The sequence below is a fragment of the Rhamphochromis longiceps genome, linkage group LG14, assembly GCF_057381845.1.
Source record: "Rhamphochromis longiceps isolate RC_006_pf linkage group LG14, R_longiceps_female_GT1.1, whole genome shotgun sequence".
Taxonomy (NCBI): Eukaryota; Metazoa; Chordata; class Actinopteri; order Cichliformes; family Cichlidae; genus Rhamphochromis; species Rhamphochromis longiceps.
In genome coordinates this window covers 23464020-23484498 of record NC_140570.1, presented here as the reverse complement: position 1 = coordinate 23484498, position 20479 = coordinate 23464020, and the positions used below count along the sequence as shown (strand labels likewise).

At 41.2% G+C, this 20479-nt stretch overlaps 1 protein-coding gene across 1 annotated transcript in view; it reads left to right on the top strand.

Annotated features, from left to right (window-relative positions):
* The window catches only part of rsrc1 (arginine/serine-rich coiled-coil 1), a 122815-nt gene that overhangs the window by 84975 nt on the left and 17361 nt on the right, over positions 1 to 20479 (top strand). Inside the window, exon 7 of the mRNA XM_085379488.1 lies at positions 11918 to 11989. Coding sequence (XP_085235614.1) covers positions 11918 to 11989 — 72 coding nt within the window. The remainder of the gene's footprint in view (positions 1 to 11917; positions 11990 to 20479) is intronic.

Below are 20479 nucleotides of genomic sequence, written 5' to 3'. Positions count from 1 at the left end.
GTCAGGTTTGAGTGTGTTTTCATGACAGTTCATGTTTGTGCACCAAGACCACGGTCGCTCTCATCCCTTTGAAATAAAATAATAATTTTAATAACTTGATTGTTTCCTCTGTTAACCACTGAAACTGACAGCACACCGTTACAAAGAGCAAATTCTTCCACCTGCGTCGTTTATTCTGCTCTGCTCAGCCCAGCCTGAACCGTCAGCTTGGCCGGTCGCAGCGTGGCCCAGCTCGGCTTGGAATGAAGCGGCACGTCCATAATCTCTGTGCCGGCATGTTAATTTTCGAGTCAAAGGGGCAGCTCCCTTTTCATCACGGCAGAAGCTGTGGAATATTCAGTGCGCTGCAGATGTTCATGAATAATGTCTGTGGCCAAACCCCTGGCTGAGGCTGGGGGAGGAGGGATAGTGGGATGAGGGAGAGGGGAAGGGAAGGGGGTAAGTCGGGGGTTGGAGGAAGGGAGGGAGGCCAGATGAATTACACGTAGGGGGGATCTGACAGGCGGCGTGAAGCTTTGTGATCATTCCAAAGTTCTAATAATCTCTCTCACCTTCTCCATCTCCCCAGTAATGAAAGAGAATAGGTGATTGCACCCCGGGCTATGTTCCCCGCGTAATGACTCCTCCAAAGGCACAGAGCCGCCAAGGAAAAATGAACTTTGAATGAGTGGCGAATTGGCTCTGACAGAGTGATAGACCGTGACACAGATTCTGTAGCAAAACAGACGTAGTGCTAATTGATTATCAATATTTTAAGCAAAGTGATGAAAATAAGCATTAAGAGATGAGAAAGAGGAAAGAGAGTGCAGAACAGTGCCTTAAAAGGGGGGGGGGCTGTCATTTGTCCAGTCTACCTCCTTCTTTCTCTCCCTCTCTCTTGCGTCTGCTGCTCCCGCGGCCAGGCTGTCTCCCTCATTACCCCACTCTACTTTTTTTAAAAATGCATTCCTCCTTTTGGTTTTCCTTAATCATGACTTATGAGCTGATATTTCAGTGTTAATTGTCAAATATGTTCCTGGACTCAGTGCAATGCTGCACTTTATTTCTTCGCTCTCACCTTCAGTTTTGTCTCTGATGATTTGCTGCTATCAGTCATCTTGTGTCTCAAAGTGCATAATTTAGGATTGTAATCACTTATTAATTTTTTTTTCCTGTAAGAAAGAAAAGAAATCGCTGTAGCCAGCTACACTGAGGGCACTGTCTGTCAGACTGTGGCTCGACAGAATTTGTGACATGAAATTAAATAATCTTTCTGAGGAGAACCACGTGCACACGAACACACACACACTCGTCATTCATGAAGTCCAGACCAAAGAGTGGACTGGGAGTACCCGAGACCACCAAGTTTGTATGTCTTTTCTGTAGTGTGTGTTTGTTCCTGTAATGTGGTCAGTTGTGCTGGGTCCTATTGATGCTGGCAGGGTCCCGCCTCTCCTGCCTTTTTTCTAAGTGGCCGCCCTTTTGAACCTCCTTGTGTCAGCGCTGCGATTAGCGGCTTGAGTTTACCTTTCATGTGCGGGGGTCCTCATAGATTTAGTCCCATCTACCCCCTTTGTAACCGCCTGCACACACATGAGACACACACTCAGTGGTGTGCCATTACAATGGCATCCAACAGGCTTTCAGCATGGGAACCAGAGCCTATTCTCCGCCATTCAACAGCATGCTGAAGTGCATTCACACAGGAATAAATGAGCAGATATAAACACACAGACACACACATACACACACTAGGCAAGAATATTTTGGCCCTGACATTGTAGAGCACACAAATTCATAATCACACTCAATGCTTTTGCAAATGAATTGTTTCTGTTTCTTGTGCAGCTGTTCTGGACTTACGGCATCCTTGTTTAATTTGGGAAAAATGAAATTTTGCAATCAACAGACTCAACAATAATTGCACTACTGTTGTAATAATTTCTATTCTGGTCTTTAGAGGCAAACTACAAGACAGGATTAAATGTGTATAATTTACATGTATTCTTGCTGACAAGGGCTCCAAATTTATTTGTAGAGACAGACACTTACTCAGATTTGAACACATGCATTTGAATTGTGCTTATATATATTTTTGGATTAAGCGGGCTCTGAGATCATTAGTTTATGTAGTGACTTCCCATCTGTAGAGTCTGTTATGAAGCGTCCGGAGATACTGCCGCTACTGGCACACAGCAACTCAAGAAAACCACATGTCAGAGGGACGGTTGCCAATTGGGCACAAGAAAAAGTGTGACTGTGAGCCGCTCGTATGTGCAAAAAGGTAAAGCATAAACCTGTGCAGACACACATGGTGGGACTGCTGGACCACCTCAGTGGAGAGATAAAAATCATTAGCTGTGCTCCTTTAATTTTTGAATGTGCGTTCTAAGACCGGGATCACCTGAGTGTGAAGCAACAGAGTGGAGTAACAGCTGGCAGAGGGATCCACATTTGGTTGTAGTGTTTATTGTAACAAAGAGCATATGAAACATGCATAAATGACATTAGGTTCTATTTTTCTACTTTTTTATAACTTTTAGGTTAGGTCTTGGGTCTTTTAGGTTTCCTTTTTGATCAAAAATGTAAGAATACTAATTATTTCCTGCTTTTTCTTCACAAAATAACTGAACTTTTTTTAAATTGAGAACATGAGAAATAATCAATGACATCCAGGATCATCGGTTTATTGCAAACTTAGCAGCAACCGGCTCTGCTTTGTGCGTTTTCCCCTAAAAATTGGTCGTTTCCAACAAATGAGAAAAACAAGTGAAAGGTACTTGCTGACACAACTAAGTTGCTGCCAGTGTGAGCTCAGGGGTGCACAGTATTTAGTGATGGAAACTTATGTCACTACCTTTCCATTTCCTAAAAAGGCATTACTATGGCCAGTTTTAAAAAAAATTAAATTGTGATGTTGATATAACATCTCAAGATGATATGAATCAAGTGCACAAATACATTGAAAGGTTAAAAAATAGAAAAGGGGCAGGAGAGTAGAAAAGGTTAGGGAGAGATCGCAGAGGAGAAGAAAGCACATGAAGAAGAAGAAAGGAAAAACTAGATATCTGTAAAGGGGGGACGATGGCATTTGTAGAAGTGGCAGGGTTGAAGTTGAGGGTGAGATGTCATTCAGAGGCCCCGGGATGCTTAATATTTCACCGTGTGATCCCTGCATTATGGATTGGTCTGATTGCCCTCTCAAGACCTCTGTTATGCACTTACCCACATGCACTTAGTGCGAAGTTCTTAAGTACAAAACTTTTGTATTTGTCTCAAAGACATTCCCGCCCTCTTATGAAACCACAAAATCTGTCATTTTAAATATTAGAGGCACACATATAAATGGGATATTTTAGTATGCACTGGAAGCACTTAAAGTATTTGCAATGTATATATGAGATTTCCATACCGAGGTTTCAAGGTTGAACTTTGTTTGACCTTGTAACTATCATATAGAGGCTTTGTTGTTAGCCCCCCCCCAAGGCCTGTATGTGTATATGAGTATATGAGGCACTTCTGTGTGTGTCTCATGTCTAGCCGTGTGTTTTCCTTAAGGTGTGTTTATGTGTGCATGTGTGTGAACAGCCTGTGGCAGTGTATGGTCCTTAGAGTAACGTCACTCTCTGATCTCTCTGACCGCTGCAGGCCTCTGTTCATCCCAAGGTTTTCCGCAATTCTCCTTTCTGGTCCAGGGTCCAGGGCCTGTTATCCCGCGAATCCTGATATACATTTTCACCCTTGAGTCTAAAGGGCAAGGTGGGGTGACTGGTCCAAGCCACCCACATGCATCAGGAAGACCCCACTGCTTACCTTGTTATTTCCTCGCCTGGCCTTAATGAAGCCGGTGCTCATCGGCAGACCTCCTGTGAAAGATTTTGCCCAAAGGAAATAAGACCTGGACCCCAATAGGGCAAACATGGTGTTTGTATTGATCAACCTTATTATTAAGCCTCACTTATAAATTATTTTAAATGTGCAATTAATTTGGTAAATCTACTAGTTCTTATATAGTGCTTTCCCTTTCTGCTTGAGCACTCAAAGGACTTTAAACAACACATTTCATTCACCTGTTCTCACACATTCATTCAAGTCCTTTTTCATGAATGCAGTGACACTGTCATTTAAAACTGTTATTTAATTAAAAAGGCAACATATGAGATGTTGAAACTTAGTTTTTTTTTTTCAATACCTCTCAAAAAAGTTTGGCCTCATGGGGCAAAAGACCAGTTTTGCTCCAGTAAAATATTGACCACAGGTAAGTGACATAACTGGGTATAAAACGGCCATCAGCGAAGTAAAATTGGAGAGGGATTCAATATTCTGTGAAAGACCGTGTCGGCGAACAGTTGAACTATTTAAGAATAAAGTTTCTTAACTCATTCACTGCCAGCCATTGGCAGTGAATGAGTTAAACCCATTGACTCATGCACTGCAATTGACGGCTATAGACGTCAATGGCAGTGAATGAGTTAATATAAAAATTTTAAGAATTTGAAGGTTGCATCATCTATACTACATAATATCAAAGAACCTTTCAGAGAATCTGGAGATACTGTTGTGTGTTAGGCTAACGGTTGTGATCTTCAGGCTGTCAGGCAGCACTGCATTAAAAACAGACAGGCTTCTGTAGTGGAAATTACTGCACGTACTCAGAAAAACTTCTGAAAAACACCATAATTCAACACAGCTTCCCACTGCATTCTCAAATGCAAATTAAACTCTATTATGCACAGAAACAAATAGCTGGATGCACATTGCATCTTGGAGGCTAAAGCAGAAAGCAAAAATCCCACAGTTAAAACCAACACATCAGTGATAATAAGGGGGTGCAGTAGTCCACACTTTGTGTAGCTTGCACATTTGTGAAGGCATCATTAATGCTAAACAATATATTCAAGATCTGAAGCTACACATGGCTCCATAACAGCAACTGTCATCTGTTATTTGCTGCTCAGGAAGACGATGCTCTGACACTGAGCTGTGATAAAGTCCACATAACATAGATAAATAGCAGTGTTATTACATTTATTTTAATCCTGTGGTTTCTGGATCTGTTGGAGTTAAAGCCCCACTGATGTATACTGATCTGTCAGCATAGGCAAATTTTAATTTATTAGTCAATAAATGAAAAATTCAACCACATTATGAGTGTTGACATTGCAGAACTTTTGGGGTGACTTGAGGTTAGGGCTGGGCCATATCATACCGTTCACGGTAATACCGGTATAATGTTGGGCAATGATAAGAAAATGAAATATCGCGATAGAATATGGGTAAAACACGCATGCGCAGTGCCTTTGTTTTCATATGCACATGGAGGAAAAGGCGTGCTGGCGACGGAGAATGAGAAGAGTGAAAGCGGATCACTGAATGAAACGGATGAACCAGAACTGGTTTGTAAAAATGCTGCAACTTTAGTGGTGTGGAACTGGTTTAGCTTTCGTCCATCAGATACACAACAAAGCATTATTTTTGGTAGAGCATGCTAGCAGGCCGTCGTTATTACCGTGTTTTTTGGAAAATACGACGCATTTAAAATCAATCCTTTGATTTTTCTTAAAATCGACAGTGCCCCTTATAATCCCGTGTGCCTTATGTATGAATTCTGGTTGTGTTTACTGACCTCGAAACGATTTTATGTCGTACGCAGCGCTCGAAAATCTGTCAGACGTTTTAGTACGACTTTGCTAAGCTACGAAGCCGCACCGCTTGATGGATTGTCGGAGCATTACGGCTAATCGTAGGCAGGAGCCTCGCGGAGTGATACGTACTGTGCTTCAACATAATATTACCATATTGTGTGTGTATAACCTTTTTCTAAGTTTTGTGGATATTATACAGGGTTATGCTGAGGATATGTCGGCCAATTTCCACTGGAAATGCCTTTTGGTTTAACTGACAACAAGGAATTTGCATTTGTACTGTTAAATTTTTATATAACTTTAATGCACATAAAAACAGCTGCTTGTTTAAGTGAAAATACATTGATGGTTTTTTTTCCACTAATAAAGTTGTGGAGTTGTAAAGCATTTTGTCTAGTGTCAATTATATCGTCAGTTATATTGTTATCGCAAATTTTCAAATGTATATCGTGATAAATATTTTTGGTCATATCGCCCTGCTCTACTTGAGGTATTGTTTTTAACACACATACACGTACTCTCATCTTGTTTTGACTAGAAAATGGTTCAAAACCAGTAAGTACCAACATCATTATGTCATTTCTGGCATTTTTACATTAGAAATTACTCCATGTAATTCATTTGTGATGAAAATCGTTGTTTTTAATCATTTCAGCTTTGAAATAAATCGTTCCTATGTGATGTGGACAAAGGGTTGCAGTGTGAAAGATCAAAGTTTTGGCCTGGGTACGCTCTATCTTGGGAAATAGGCTGTGAAAAGGAAGATGTTGGACTTTTTGTTTTGAGATTTACTGCATATATCAGTTCCCTCGAGCTTTTGTTCTCAGTATGCAAAGATATAAATTCGATCCAGAGTTTTTCCTTTAGCTAAAACTCCTCTTAATTCCTTTCCTCTGAGTTTGACAGATGCAATCTCAGCGTGATCACTGAAATGAAAATACAAACATGGAGCCCAGGTGTCTGGAGTTAAGAGGCTGTTTTTAAAAAATGAAAGAACAAATGTTGAGAAGAGGAGGAGGAGGAGAGTTTTGGGTGTTGAGTCTGACACTGAAAAGTAGGGAAAGTCAAAATTCTTCACATACTGAGATGAAGGATCCAAATAGTCCTTATGACTTCATAGTGTAGAGATCAGCATGTCAATCTGTCACAACAACATGGCAGCATTACAGAACCGGCATCTTACATCTGGCTCTGTCATTTAGACAATAACTCTTCACTGAAGCATCCATTACACCACAGGAACAGAAGACCTAATTGATGCATCCCCCCCAGCATCACGATATAGCAGCAAAATAAAAAAAAGCCTTTCAGACGACTGCAGATGAATAATTCATTGATTTTTTTGTAAGATATCGTTGTCTAATTGTTTAGTTTGTAAATATTTCATGTGCGTCATTAATTCAGATTGACGAGAGAAGCTAAGAGAAGCTTGTGATAAGGATCATCGAAGTTCAGTGCCTACAAGATTTGTTCTCGAATGGCTTTTAGAGACATCTGATTGAGTCGCACTCATTCATAAACAGGAATTTTGTGAATTGATTACGATTTTGTTCACGTTATTGTGACCTGAAGGCCTTTTTCAAGGCCCAAATACCAAAAATTATCTGTTGCCATAATAAAGCCTCCCCCTTGTATAATTTCACGCGTTCTGGTGTTAAATATCTAAATGACTTTATGTAGTATCGTTTCATCTCTGCCCATTCAATCATATCAAATTACAGTTTACAGCTATGAGGTCTAAGTGAGCTGGTTTTGATAGACCCACAGGCACCTGCAGACATGCACATAAAATCCAGGCCTGGATAAAGCATTCTGCCTGTGTTGACTGCGGACTGTGCCACCTAGTGGTCGCTCGGGATATTGCGTCTTCCCATGATCACTCTCACCTCCAAACCTGCAGTGCATAATCACATTACTCCCTCAGATAGATGTCTCGTAGATAGCCAAAGTCTGTTTTTTTCCTTCGTCCTCATGTGTCATGTGTTACTGGCTTTTTCTTAGTATTTCCTGAATTCATATTTTTTTAACAGTTAGAGAAAAGTTCCAAAGTTCTCTCTCTTGCATTTTGTGAAATGTCAGCCCAGTGAGGCTTTGGTATTAAACTGAAATATTGTCTCTTTTTTGTGGTGTTTGAATTACTCCTCCAAAGCCTCCAGAATATTTCTTCATCATCAAATGGTGATCTGACTTTGTAACAAGCTACATTAACTACACAGCTATTTGGGTTTTCCAAGCTGTTACAGATTTAATGATAAAATGGTCCTAATGCTTTTTATTTTTAAATGTGACAGTATAATGTTCTCCACTGATTAGCATGTCGGTCTGTCCGTCTGTCTTGTCTTTGTGCCTGCCCGGCCTGTTATGCATCTGCCGGTATGCCACATGTCTGTTTGCCATCCCCATTGTTTTCTTAAGTTTCTTATTCTCGCCTTTCTGCCTGTCAGTGCAGTTATCCGTCAGTGTGTCAACGTGTCTGTCTGCCTGTCCTCCAGCCTGTCTGTGTATTATTTATTTATTTATTGTCTTAGCTGTCTCTTCGGTGTGCTGTGTTGGTTGGAGGCCCAGCTGCCGAGCTTCACTGTAAAGTGCTGGGCTGATTGGCAGGGACGTTTTTCCAATGGCGCCGCGCTGCCTCTAATATTCTGTTTGTCGTTGGGTGTGAGGCTGATTTATCACGCCCCCTCTCCTGCTGACATTCAGATTCACTTTGATTGGCGGCTGGACAGAATGACACCCACCACTTCCAACACTGAAACACCACTACAGCGTTTGCACACACATTCTCTCTCTCACACACACAAACACAGACAGTCAAATGTGATGCTCTGCATACTCGCAGCCAGGTACACAGTGGATATGAATATGCCTATTCCACCAACACATTTCCACTTACACTTGAAGACATGCACTTGCATACATAAACTCACTCATAAACTTGCACAAATACCCAGTCTGAGCAGAGTTATGAACTCTGTCTTCTGCACGCTAGTTTGTAAGTGTTGTATTGAGTTTATCGAACAATGTGGGCAGACTGCTGCTCTTTTGTTGTTCCTTCACCCCACGAACTCTATAATATGCTAGCCTTTCTCACTTTTAATGCTCACTTACTGCATGCGGCCTAAGGCCCAAGCTAGCATACTCTTGCGTTGAATAACCACCACCTCCACCCTCTCCACTCCACATCCCTCCTTAATAACTCTATAACTCACCTCAGCCTTAGATTTAATTGCTTATCTGTGTGTAAACGTATTAACCCTCTGCTGTATCTGTTTTGCTGCCGTCCCGGGGGCCCGACAAGCCTCTCTGACTGCCGTGCCTTACATCCAATGAATAGTCCTTCTCTGAGCGGTAATAGGGAATCAGCATCGTAGCAGCAAGCATTGGCGGCGTGTAAGAGATAAATCAGATTGGGGGTCTTGCTTTGCCAGTTTATTGAATCTAAATTGCGTGCGCGCTTGGCCCCCGCCGGCCCTACACGGCCCATCCATCTCCCGGCTGATAATGGAGCAGGCCCGATTCCACCTGGTGGGAGCATTATTACATTTCCCCTCTAACGAGACCCAGCTAATCCTGCCAAGGGAGGAGAAAAGAAGAGAATAGTAAAGAGAGGAGTGAAGGAAAATGTTGGGGGAGGAAGAGAAGAAAGAGAAAAAGTAGGGAGGAGGAAAGAGATAGAAGAGGGTTTAAAAAAGAAAAAGAAAAAAAAGATCCATCCTGGCATCCTCCATCTACCTCCCACTCTCCTGCCTTCTCTCTTTCACACTTTCTTCCTTTCTGTTGCCGCGCATAAAACATCTTCCAGCGCCATCACAGCTACATAGCCCCTGGGCCCCTGAGCTGCAATTACACTCATAATCACAATGCGATTTCACTGACACTCTCCGCCCCTTCCCGCTGCCTTCCCTCCTCTTTCCCTCCACCCCTGCAGCCAAGACTGAACGAAGTCTAAATGAAGTGAAAGGCCTCTCCTTTCCCAACAGCCGGCCGTTTATTACCTGCTTTAATAAAAGTCCATCACAGAATTATCCGACAATGAACTGGAGCCGCTAAGTTGCCGAGAAAGATACTTCCAATAAGCAACGTCTACGCGCAGATGCGCCTATGTGCGTTGTTGCTGTTAATTCATTTTACATGCATTTTGCACCTGTAATGTTAACAGGCTTTTCATGCTAGTGCAGCAAAGTATGTTGCTTTAATGTATTTTTCTGTAGTTAATCTTTTTTTTTTAAAGCAGAGCTACTTATTGATGTAATTAAATCATATCCCTGGCTCAGCGCTCAGGCCTACTTTCATTGTTTTGAGGGGGCAGGAGCCCCGTGAGGCAGTGCACTGATGAGAGATGGATAAACAGTTTGATTTTCTGCTATCGCCCCCAGGCGCAGTGTACTGGAGAGATGAGCAAGAGAAGGAAGAGAAAGCATTAAAAACGAGGAGGGGTGGGATAGGGCAAAACAGAAGGAGAGAAGCGAGCAAGAGGATAAGAGAACCTGTTGGGGGAGGGATGAAGGGATAGAGGTGGAGGATAAACATGCAAAGAAAAAGAGGCGACAAATCACTCCTGTTGTTTTGTGTACACGTTTGTGTGCACAGAGGCGAAGCTTTGCCTCTTATTTTTGCTTGTTTGTCTGTTTCCCGTGCTGTTTTAGTTCCTCCTTTATCGCACATGGCCCCCGTATATCTGCCGATCTCCCTCTCCCTTTTTTCCCTCCTCTTTCTCCCCGTCTCCCTTCCACTCCATCACACCACCAATACCGCTCTGTCTCCTACCTGCCTCTCGGTAGCCCCGAGCAAAGAGTGAACTGAAGAACACAGAGGAGTTCACACACACATACAAAAACACACACACACAGGCAAGAAAACTTGTGAAGGATGGTGCAGATCGTCTTTTTTCCCCTCTCTGCTTTTTTCATTTGGCACATTCACACAGACACAAACTTACTAAATTATGACTGTGTTTGCTAAGAGAAATAGATTGGCTGCTGTTGATTTGGTTAGGCTTGCTCCCATGCGCATACACATACATGCACCCACCATAGCTGAGGGAGGTAGTGGAGGGTTCAGTCATCCATGTAGAGTCATTGTTAGTAAAGATGCGGAACCTCCAGACTTAACCAGCCGTAACAGCAGTGTGACGGGTTCTTTGTCTACGCCAATTACTGAACAAAAACAGCAGCGCAGTCACAGAGAGACTGGCACAACCCATGGCCTCCTGCATCCAAACACACACAGACACGTACACGGGCCTATGTATTGTATTTTTATGTAACATATTTACTTGCAGTCTAACTAATACACAAAGTCAGGCACAAAATGAGAAGCGTGCGCTGAGCACACATGCATATGCAGACACCTCGAGCGGTACAATAAACCACATTTGGACACCCACAGCTGTGCCCTGACACAAACATGCTGTAAGCGCTCACAAACACTTACACCCACTCTTATATTGTATTAACTTCCCCAAAAACAGTGCAGCGCTCTCATTCTCTTCCTCCCCCTTCAGTTCTCGTCGGCTCACTCTCTTCTTCTGTTTCTCTGCCTCTTTTTTTCCCTTTTTTTTCCTCAAAGTTTAAACTCATTAAGTGTAATGATATTGGAGACTCAATTTTACATAGCTCACTCATCAACCAAGTGAGATAGCAATAAAGGCGAATGGCTCCGCTGAGGCCCTAACGCTGCAAAATAAATGATGCGCCGCAACGGAAATGTAATTAATTTAGAGGCAGTATTGATAGTCCTGCCATACACGGCATTATATTCTTTAATGTGGCTTAACATCTTGATTATTCAGGGGGAAAAGGTGGCGGAAAAGGGAGTGGAGACAACACGATTCATGATGAGACATGCGTAAAATGCCCTGACGAGTGTTTACTCCCGCTGCCTCACTTTCTCTTAAGCTTTTCATTATGCCAAGACGATAAACACCTCTCAGGAAGAAATGCTGACTTTTACAGCAGCATAAAGGGAAAGCAGTGAAGGGGTGCTGCCTGATATGGAGAGGAGGATAAGGCATCATTCATATTTTGTGTATTTCCAGGCATACTGTTTATTCAGTGACGAATTCTGTGAAAATTGCCTGCATTTCCTCTCCGATGAGCACGTTTGTTTCAAAATACAGAAAAAGGGCCACAAAGAGATGTATTTATTTTAGAGGGGCTCAGATTTATTTGAAAGAATGGGTTTGGACTGAATTTATTTCTATTTTTTTACAGGACACAAAATGATCATATACCTTTAATATTATTATTAATTGTGTAATTGATTATTAAAATGATATACTTCTTTCCTTTCAGCTAAGACTGATGAAGTCCTGAAGGCCAAAGTTGCCAAAAGAGAGGAGGAGGCCCGGAAAAAGCTAGAAGAAGGTGAGTGAAAAGAGTTTGTTGTGCTTTTGTGTTCACGTTAATGTCGGCACCAATACCAAAGCAGTTTTAATTTGGCAAGGCAAAGAAAAATAGAAAAAAAATCAAAGCCTGAACCATTAACTATAGCAAAACTGCAAAATTAGAGACGTCGGCAAGATTGAGCAGCGGAAATAATAAAATAGTTCATTCTAATTATATTACTAGTAATCTTTGTTCATATTTTGTTCTCTATTAAGAGCCATCAATATTAATTTTGAGGAGTGGTAAACATGAAACGAAAAACAGACAAAATTGTGGGCAGTAAGACATCTGTTGCTCAACTTCAGTTTCTACACGTTTGTCTAAAATCAGCAGGATCAGGTGTAACTGGTAAACAACAAAAAGGCAAAATTGTTGCATGTGTGTTCAGACATATTTTGTAAAGCTTAGTGGCACGTAAAAAAAGCAAACACTTGAAATGCTATGAAGTGAAAGAGCAGGAAATATAGTGCTCATTCTTATAGCAAGAAATCCCTCCGCGCTTGGCAGCATTGGGGATTTTACAGTGTTACTCATCTAATGTGTTTACATTAACAGATCAGCAACCCGTCTTATGCTTTCACACGCCATCTATACTTTGCAAAACATGGATTCTGAGATGCTGATTAGTTTTTATTAGGACAGCTGTAATTTACATGAAAACGCTGGTAGAAAAGTAGAAATACACACAGCATTGCAGGCAATAAATCTATCCCGAATCCCCCACTACCACCAGCAAAGGACAAGCAGACACACACACATTCGCAGACCCACACATTATCTCAATACACATTCAAATTAAGTCAAGAGTAATTTGCAGTGGATGTGCTAACACTAATAAAGTCCTTTCTGACCAGCACGATATAAATGAGAATATCAAATGTTATCAACAAACTGTGTTTGTTTTTATGTGTACATGCACACACAGACTTGTGTAGTCGTGTCATTTCTTTTTTCTGATGTTTTATATTTCTGGACTCTCCCACTTTTCTTCTGGTATAATTTTTTTTGTTTACGTCAAGGATGCATGGCAGTGTGACCTTTAAAGTTAGCTGACCTTTTAGCCAAATGAAAGTCCAGCCATCAGAAACTAATTAGCCCTGCACTCTTACTTTAGTCGCCCAGTAGTGGGAGGAATTGATTCCTTCCTCCTCTGTATTGCACAATGTTTTTGTCCTTTTTTTGTTTTTGTTTGTTTGTTTGTTTTATTCAGCGTCTCTTTTTTCATGTTCATATTACTCTTTTTTTTTCTGGTCTAGTGCACTGTCTCTACCTTTCCTTTCCTTTCCTTTCCTTTCCTTGCATCACCTGCACCTCCAGCTCTCTTTCTGTGTCTTTCTTTCTCTGTTTTTTCACATCTCTGTGTGGATGCATTGCCAAAGTGGTGACTAAGTGTCTTGCTTGGGGCAACAGATCAAGGCTCCCAGTCAAATAGCTTTCTTAAGCAAAGTTCACACTGCACCGTTGCCTCTTTTTAGAATCAGTTGACTCGTTCTCCCCTTTGCTCAAAGCTCCCTCTACCTTCACTCCAACTCCAAAAAAAAGGTGTTGTGCTCGACTGTAGTGGAGCGGTGCAGTACAGCATACTGAACAGGCACTGCCTTGGAGGATGCTCATTTTATTCGTTTCCCCCTGCACAGGGACACAAGAAGTGAGATCAGAGTCACGACAAAGTGGCCCTGACGACTCGCTCTTGTCTCTGCACCAATAGGAGCCGCCGTCACAAATACACACAAGCACGTATGCACAAGCGGCGTCGGCTAGCTCCATCCTTTTCTGCCTTTCCTTCCAGCACATTGAAAAATGGAGGTGGGCAACTGATGCTGCTAAACAGCAGATCACCAAAGTTCTCCTGATTCCCTGCAGGGGCTCTCAGAGGTCAACACAACTAGAAAGTTTACACTTGAACCGCTAAGTCAACTGAAATGAGAAAACCGTTTAAACAGAATGGAGGGGAGAAGTGAAGAACACTACCACCTACACTCCTCGTTCATAAATAGATTCACGTCCTAGACTGGCAATGTGTTTGAGTTAGTTTAGCCCTAATCGAAACCATCGAGATCTGATTCATGTGGATGCTATGATATGCAAGCTATTATTGTAGCGAACTGTGGCTGCATACTGCGGAGCCCTGAGAGAAGAGAGGGGTTTTTATCAGCAGGGTTTACTGACAGAGAGGAAGGAGAGGATCAATAACTGGCCCTGTGGTCATCAGTTAACAAAGTAGTTTCCACTTAAAAGGAGTGTTTGGCTCTCTGGTTAAGGGCAGCCAGATGATGCTAGTGGTTGAAAAAGGAAACATATGATATGAAAGAGTGTGAGAATGAGAGGGGTGGATGATTCCTTTGTTAGTTGCATGCCTTGTTTAGGCTATTAAAGCTGAGAGATGCTGTTTGTTTGCCCAGGGGGCTTTTAGCTAACGTGGTGAGTCCAGCTATAATAAGATGGACTGACTGTTCGGTGTGTTTGTGTGTACATATGCGTGTGTGTGTGGACTGTACTATCAGCTGGCACTTCTATAACCAGAGTCAGCGTGTGTAGTAGAACTATATGTCCGGCTGGACAGTATGTTAAATTACAGCCATTATGAATCTTTTCCAAACTTGTCCGTCTTCCCGTGAGGTCTTTACACCTGCTGTACCTGATACACTGCTGTGTGCCTGTTGTAATTTACTGGAAATGTCTTTCACTACAAACAACACTGACAAAACTGTATCTAGTAATTCATTCATACCAATGTTCACGGGTAGATCAAATGAGATAAAATCAAATGTGCAGAAGTGTAAAATATAGTTATTATGATTTCCATATTTAAATTATTTTTTGAATATGTCAATTTTAAATCATATTCCCATTAATAATAATAATAATAATAATAATAATAATAATAATAATAATAATAATAATAATAATAATAATAATACTCTAAAACCCAAGTATAGTTTATTTTATGTGCCACAGAAAACTATGAGAATTTCGCTGGTACCCATGAAGACAATATAATAAATTATTACCAAAATAGAGAGAGATGGATTTTCAGCCAGTCAGTCTATTTATTTACAGCACTCTGCAAGCGTCTTGTGCCACCCCTCATTTCTTTATAGTTTTTTTCGAAGGAGCCAGACTTTCCTGTAATTTTTTAAAAATGGTCTTGAGCAGCAGTTCTCCAGGCTTTCTAGAGGCCTTTCAAAGTTTGTCTTTGTACATTTGTTGCTTTTTTATTCATTTTCAGTTTGGTCCTTATACCTGGCCTTTTTCAGAAGAAGATTTTTCTGTGTTTTTTTTTTTTGTTGTTGTTGTGATGGCACTTAAGATTCAACTAGCAATCATTCATACATAAAACAACGCCTAACTCAAGGGATGAACAACATAACAGAATCAGAGAACTTTATTAATCCCAGAGGAAATGATGTAGTCACAGTTGCTCCAAGACAGTAAGGCAAACAAGCTAAAGTAGAAATATTAAATAAAATGGTATATTATATAATACCTCTGTATATAAATAGCTCTAATATATAAATATCCCTGATTTATTATTAAAAGAAATATAAAATATAAAGTTGATTTTGAGGTGTCCCTGTTATCATACTGAATTATTTTCTAAGGGATCTGCAGATATTAAGGGCTAACAACCAGTTTTTAAATGGTTTAGGGATTTTGTTACTAGTAGAAGGGTTGCTGACAGGTAGGTAAGCTTAAGGAAAGGAAAGAGGAAGAGATGTTTGAGGTATGACAAGTTGAAAGTCAGTGGCAACAGGTCTTGCGGTGAAATGAATCCGAATTAGAAATTTTTGGTTCAAATTGTAGTCGGGAGTAAAACATGGTGAAGGCTGATGGTTTGGGGCGTCATTTTAGCCAGTGCTATTGGGGAGCTAGTCAGTATTGATGGAAGTACCATCAGGTTTTGAACCACCATGCAGTACTATCTGCAGTAAAAGCATGCCTGGATAGAAACACACAACACAACTCTATCAGACATGGATTGGTCTCCTCAGTGCCCAGACCTCAGCGTTACTGAAGCAGTGTGAGATCGTGCTGACAGAGAACCACAGCCAAAGAAGAGGTTTGAATGACCTTCCAAAAATTGCAAAAAAGCTTGCGTAAGAGAGTTCAGGCTATGTTGAAGAATAAAGGTGGTCTTACCAAATAATGTACAAGCTCTGTTTATGCATTACATGCATTTCCATGTATGTTTTCATGTTTCAGTTCGTTTTCTGCCCGGATTTTTCATTTTCCTGGCAAAATATAAAGAAACGAGGGATCGCTAAAGACCTTTGCGCAGTACTGTATTTATAGTTTATTTCAAATACATATCTCTGTTTAAATCTGCGTAGTTTCTGCTAAACAGCATAAACTGTTCAGTTTCAGGCATGGTCTCTGCAGGTGTATGCTGAACTTTGATGGTGTGCTTAAAACATAATGAGAAAGCCTCCATTGCAGTAATGTTTTTCATTATACCAAGCCTCATTAGGTTTAATTAAGATGTTATGTCAGCTCTTGCTTTTGTGTAACCAAAAAAAAGAGGTAACACATTGACTAGCTGACATTAAAATTTGTGTCAAATTCTCAGTGACCCCGATTAATTCATTCAGACTGACATGCTGTTTGAAAAGCCTCCAAAAACAGCGCACTTTCAACACTATTGTCTCGTGAAATCTGGGTCGTGCGTGTCTTTTATCAAGCTCTGATAGAAACATTTTTTCATTCGTGCAGCCATTCTTCAACATTTATGTAATTGTGGATTGGACACTAGCCTATAGCCTGCAGATGGTATTTTAGCCCCGAACCTGCACTTTCCCCATTACCTCAATCCACCACCAGATTGGGAGATCATATATTTTAATGAGACGTATAATAGCTCTTTAACCCATATCATTAGGGGAATATATACCTACCGTTTGCTCTTTTGGCAGTTAAACGAAAGGACTGTTTCCCTAATTACGCTGTGTGTAGGACAGGTCACAAGTTGGGTGTGTACCTGTCTGTGAGTGTGTCTGCGTTCAGGAATTATATGACCATTAAATATTCAACCACGGCCCCCCCGCTCCAGCCCCAACCCTCCCTCGACCCAGCATCCATTAACGCCTCATCACCATTTAACTAGCTCTGTTGTCAATCACCACAGGGCCTCAGTTGAAACAGAAAATGTCTGGATTTGGTTTCCTGTCTTACTTGTTCTACATATAGAAAAAAAGAGTGAATGAGAATAAACAGCCTTTCTAACTGAAGGATACCTCAGTCAAGGACAATCAATATAACCGAATCATTAAGGGTGAATATAATTTGTCTGTAATTTGTCTGATATAATATCTCTCTTTTTAGGTATGATTACATACCGTACTAAACAATTTGGCAGTCAGCTAAAATTTCAACTCTGCATGCAAACCTCTTCATGCAGCACTGGTGTGGGTGTCCATAATAAATGATGTGATCCCTTTTTCTAATTGAAAATAATAACTAATCCATGGATAACAAGCTCTTGTATAATCCAAAGCCATATCCCTTCAGTTCTGGCCTATCTCGGCTGTAATAAAAGACAGGAAATGAGAGGCAAGTGAGAGTGGTGGCTTGGACATTGACGCTTAATGTAATCTGCCTTGAAATCAAATTATTTGACCTGGAAAGCCTAACAATACAAAACTCCTGCCAGGCTGCTGTTAAATATTTAGCACGTGCCTGTCATGAATACAAATGGCGCGCAAATTAGAATCTACAGGCGCGTGACCCCCATATCACACCCTCGGTGCATGGGGGGCTGCCTCTGCTTTAAATGTTTTAATTACCGGTGCCGCGGTGTGGTGTGGCGTGCCACGCTACCTCGCCGAGCAGCGTCACTTGAAGGACAAGCGGTGAAATTCAACTGCTGGTAAACACGAGTGATCTGGTGTCCGTGATCTTATCGTATTAACTAAAACATAAGGATCCGATAGGAGGAATTTTGCCAGGCTATAATTATAGTTCCTAGCATTCTCCCTCAGAGTAGACATCATACTTTATTTGTAATTTTTTTTTAACCTGTGTTCTTTCCACCGGCTATATGATCTACCCGAGGACTCGAGGGAGGCGCTGTATTGCTCTTGTGCACTTTGCACTGAAGGAAGATCCATCTCAGTGATTTTGATGTAAGAAAATCTGGTTTGTATCGATTTGGTATTGATCAGCGGAGTTAGCCTCATCTCCTGTCGTTACTTCAGATAAATGGCCTTATTTGTTGTGTTATTATGTTCAACACAATCATGCCAGGAACAGTCAGAGGAATATTGAACCGACACTTCATTGGCTTCATGGGCTCCATTTGTTCCAGGAATTAAAGGATGTTTTCTGCCAGTATAGCGCCAAATTGAAAGTGGAAAAAGAGAGCATATTGACAATCAATTACACCTTCACTTTAAAGGTCTTTTTCAAACACTGTCCTACAGAAGAATGTTCCACTTTTAATTTTTTTTTTATCCTGCCTAAATAATGATTGATTTGGAGATGAATAGTGCTACAGTGCCTCACTCCAGCCATCTCTCTTTTATTTGCTCCTCTCTCCTCCCTATTCATTCAGGTTTGTGGTTCCCCCCACGTTGAAATGATTAGTTATGCAAGGCTTGTAAGCACTGAATCAGAGTTATGGTCCCCGGGGAAATAAATTTGGCAGAAAATCAGTGTGAGAAGATTTAATTATCACGAAGAGACCTTTTTTCCTTGCCTTGGCCCACTGAAGCCCAAACCCGTCCCCTCTTTCTCTCTTTCTTTCTCTCGTTCTACTCTGAGCTCCACACTCTGCAGCCAAAAAAGCCCTGGCGTGCAGCAAGCAAGCCAGCCCTCTCCTTGCCTTCCTTCTCCTCCCAATTTGTTTCATTACATGGTGATAAGCCAAGCAATTACTGCTTTATTGATTTTTCATCACTGCAAATTTAAAGTTTATTTTTTTTCCCCCCTCCCCCCCCTTCCACCTCCATCTACCTCTGGCTCCCCCATTTTTCGCTGAGCAGTGGCTCAGGAAGGTGATTAGGTGACCCACCTGTCCTAAGCGCTGCTGGTCGCCGCAGAGGTGTGGAGGTGAATACCGAATTCTGCTAACCCCATTTGACCCCTTGTTGTCCCAGGGTAATCGGATGCTGGTGTCGCCCAGTGTGGCTGTTAAATCGCAGCTATGGAGCCTACAACCTAATCATTTCTATAAGGATATCTGTGGAATGACATGTTTGACTCGATAGCGGCCGGGCTGTCTCTGCCGTAGGCTAGATTACGACAGAAATTGACCATGCAGGCTTCCATCCTCTGTTCATTCAGGTCAGGCAGACAGATGATTGACAGCACCCTGCTGCCCTCCGTGATTGGTAATCGTTTCTCAGGTCACCCTTATCAATTAACCCGCTGCCAGTAAACCAATGTACGTTCAGCAACTTTGCATTGAGTCCCAGGCTTGATATTTATTCCAGATTTCCTCTCCTTTCCATTTAGATTAATGACAGCTTTGAGAAAATTTGTTGAGAATTAAGACACTTAATGTGGACTTCTTTCTTGATTAAATTAAAATTAAAAACTGGCGTAACACTCACATATTTAATCAGGATCCTGCAAATGATTTTGGTTATTAAAAGTAATTTTACACAGGTTGATTAAAAAATGAGGAGTGATATGAACATTTTGGCCCAGGTATAAGAACACTGGGTTAGCATTACACCAGCAGTTTGACCCCATAACTAATAACATTCCTAGTATGTGAAAACGACTTCTCAGCACACACACATACACACACGCACACACACGTACAAGTGTATGTCTGGACATGATCACACACAGTCTAACAGGGTGGTCAGGGTGCTGTGATTAGACACACCCTACAGGTCAAAATGCTGGCATCCTGGGTGGCTGTGGACATTTGGTGGCTCCTGCAAGGTTTGTCATTGACATCAGAGGTCACTTAAGTGTGCGTGTTTGTTCTGTTTAGGGAAGCTGTAATATGTGGCTGTGGTTGTCTCGTTTTATAAATGTAGTGTGAGCAATTGTGCTTTTGAAATACCTGGAATGAAGTCGTGGCAGTCCGGTGGGTGTGAGTGATGGGTGTTTTTAGGGCGAGCATATATTTGTCTGCAAAGAAAGCAACATAGTCAGAAAAATAGTGATGTAATAATTAGAGATGGCACGATACCACTTTTTTATGTCCGATACCGATACCGATATCATAAATTTGGATATCTGCCGATACTGATATGAATCCGATATAGTGTTTTTTTAATCAACAAAACTGTTTTTTTAAATATCTTGCGGCATTTTGTATAAGTTCATACTCAAGTTTAAAACAACAACTACACTAAAGCTATTCTGTTATACCTGTATGCAAAAAAAAATATTTCATAGTTCAGCAATACTGATCAATCTAATAAACTTAAACCTACACCATCCTCCCTATTCTGGTATTTTAAAGAGTACTTAGCATAAATATTAAGCAACCTAACTAATAGGGTTCCAACTCCCAGC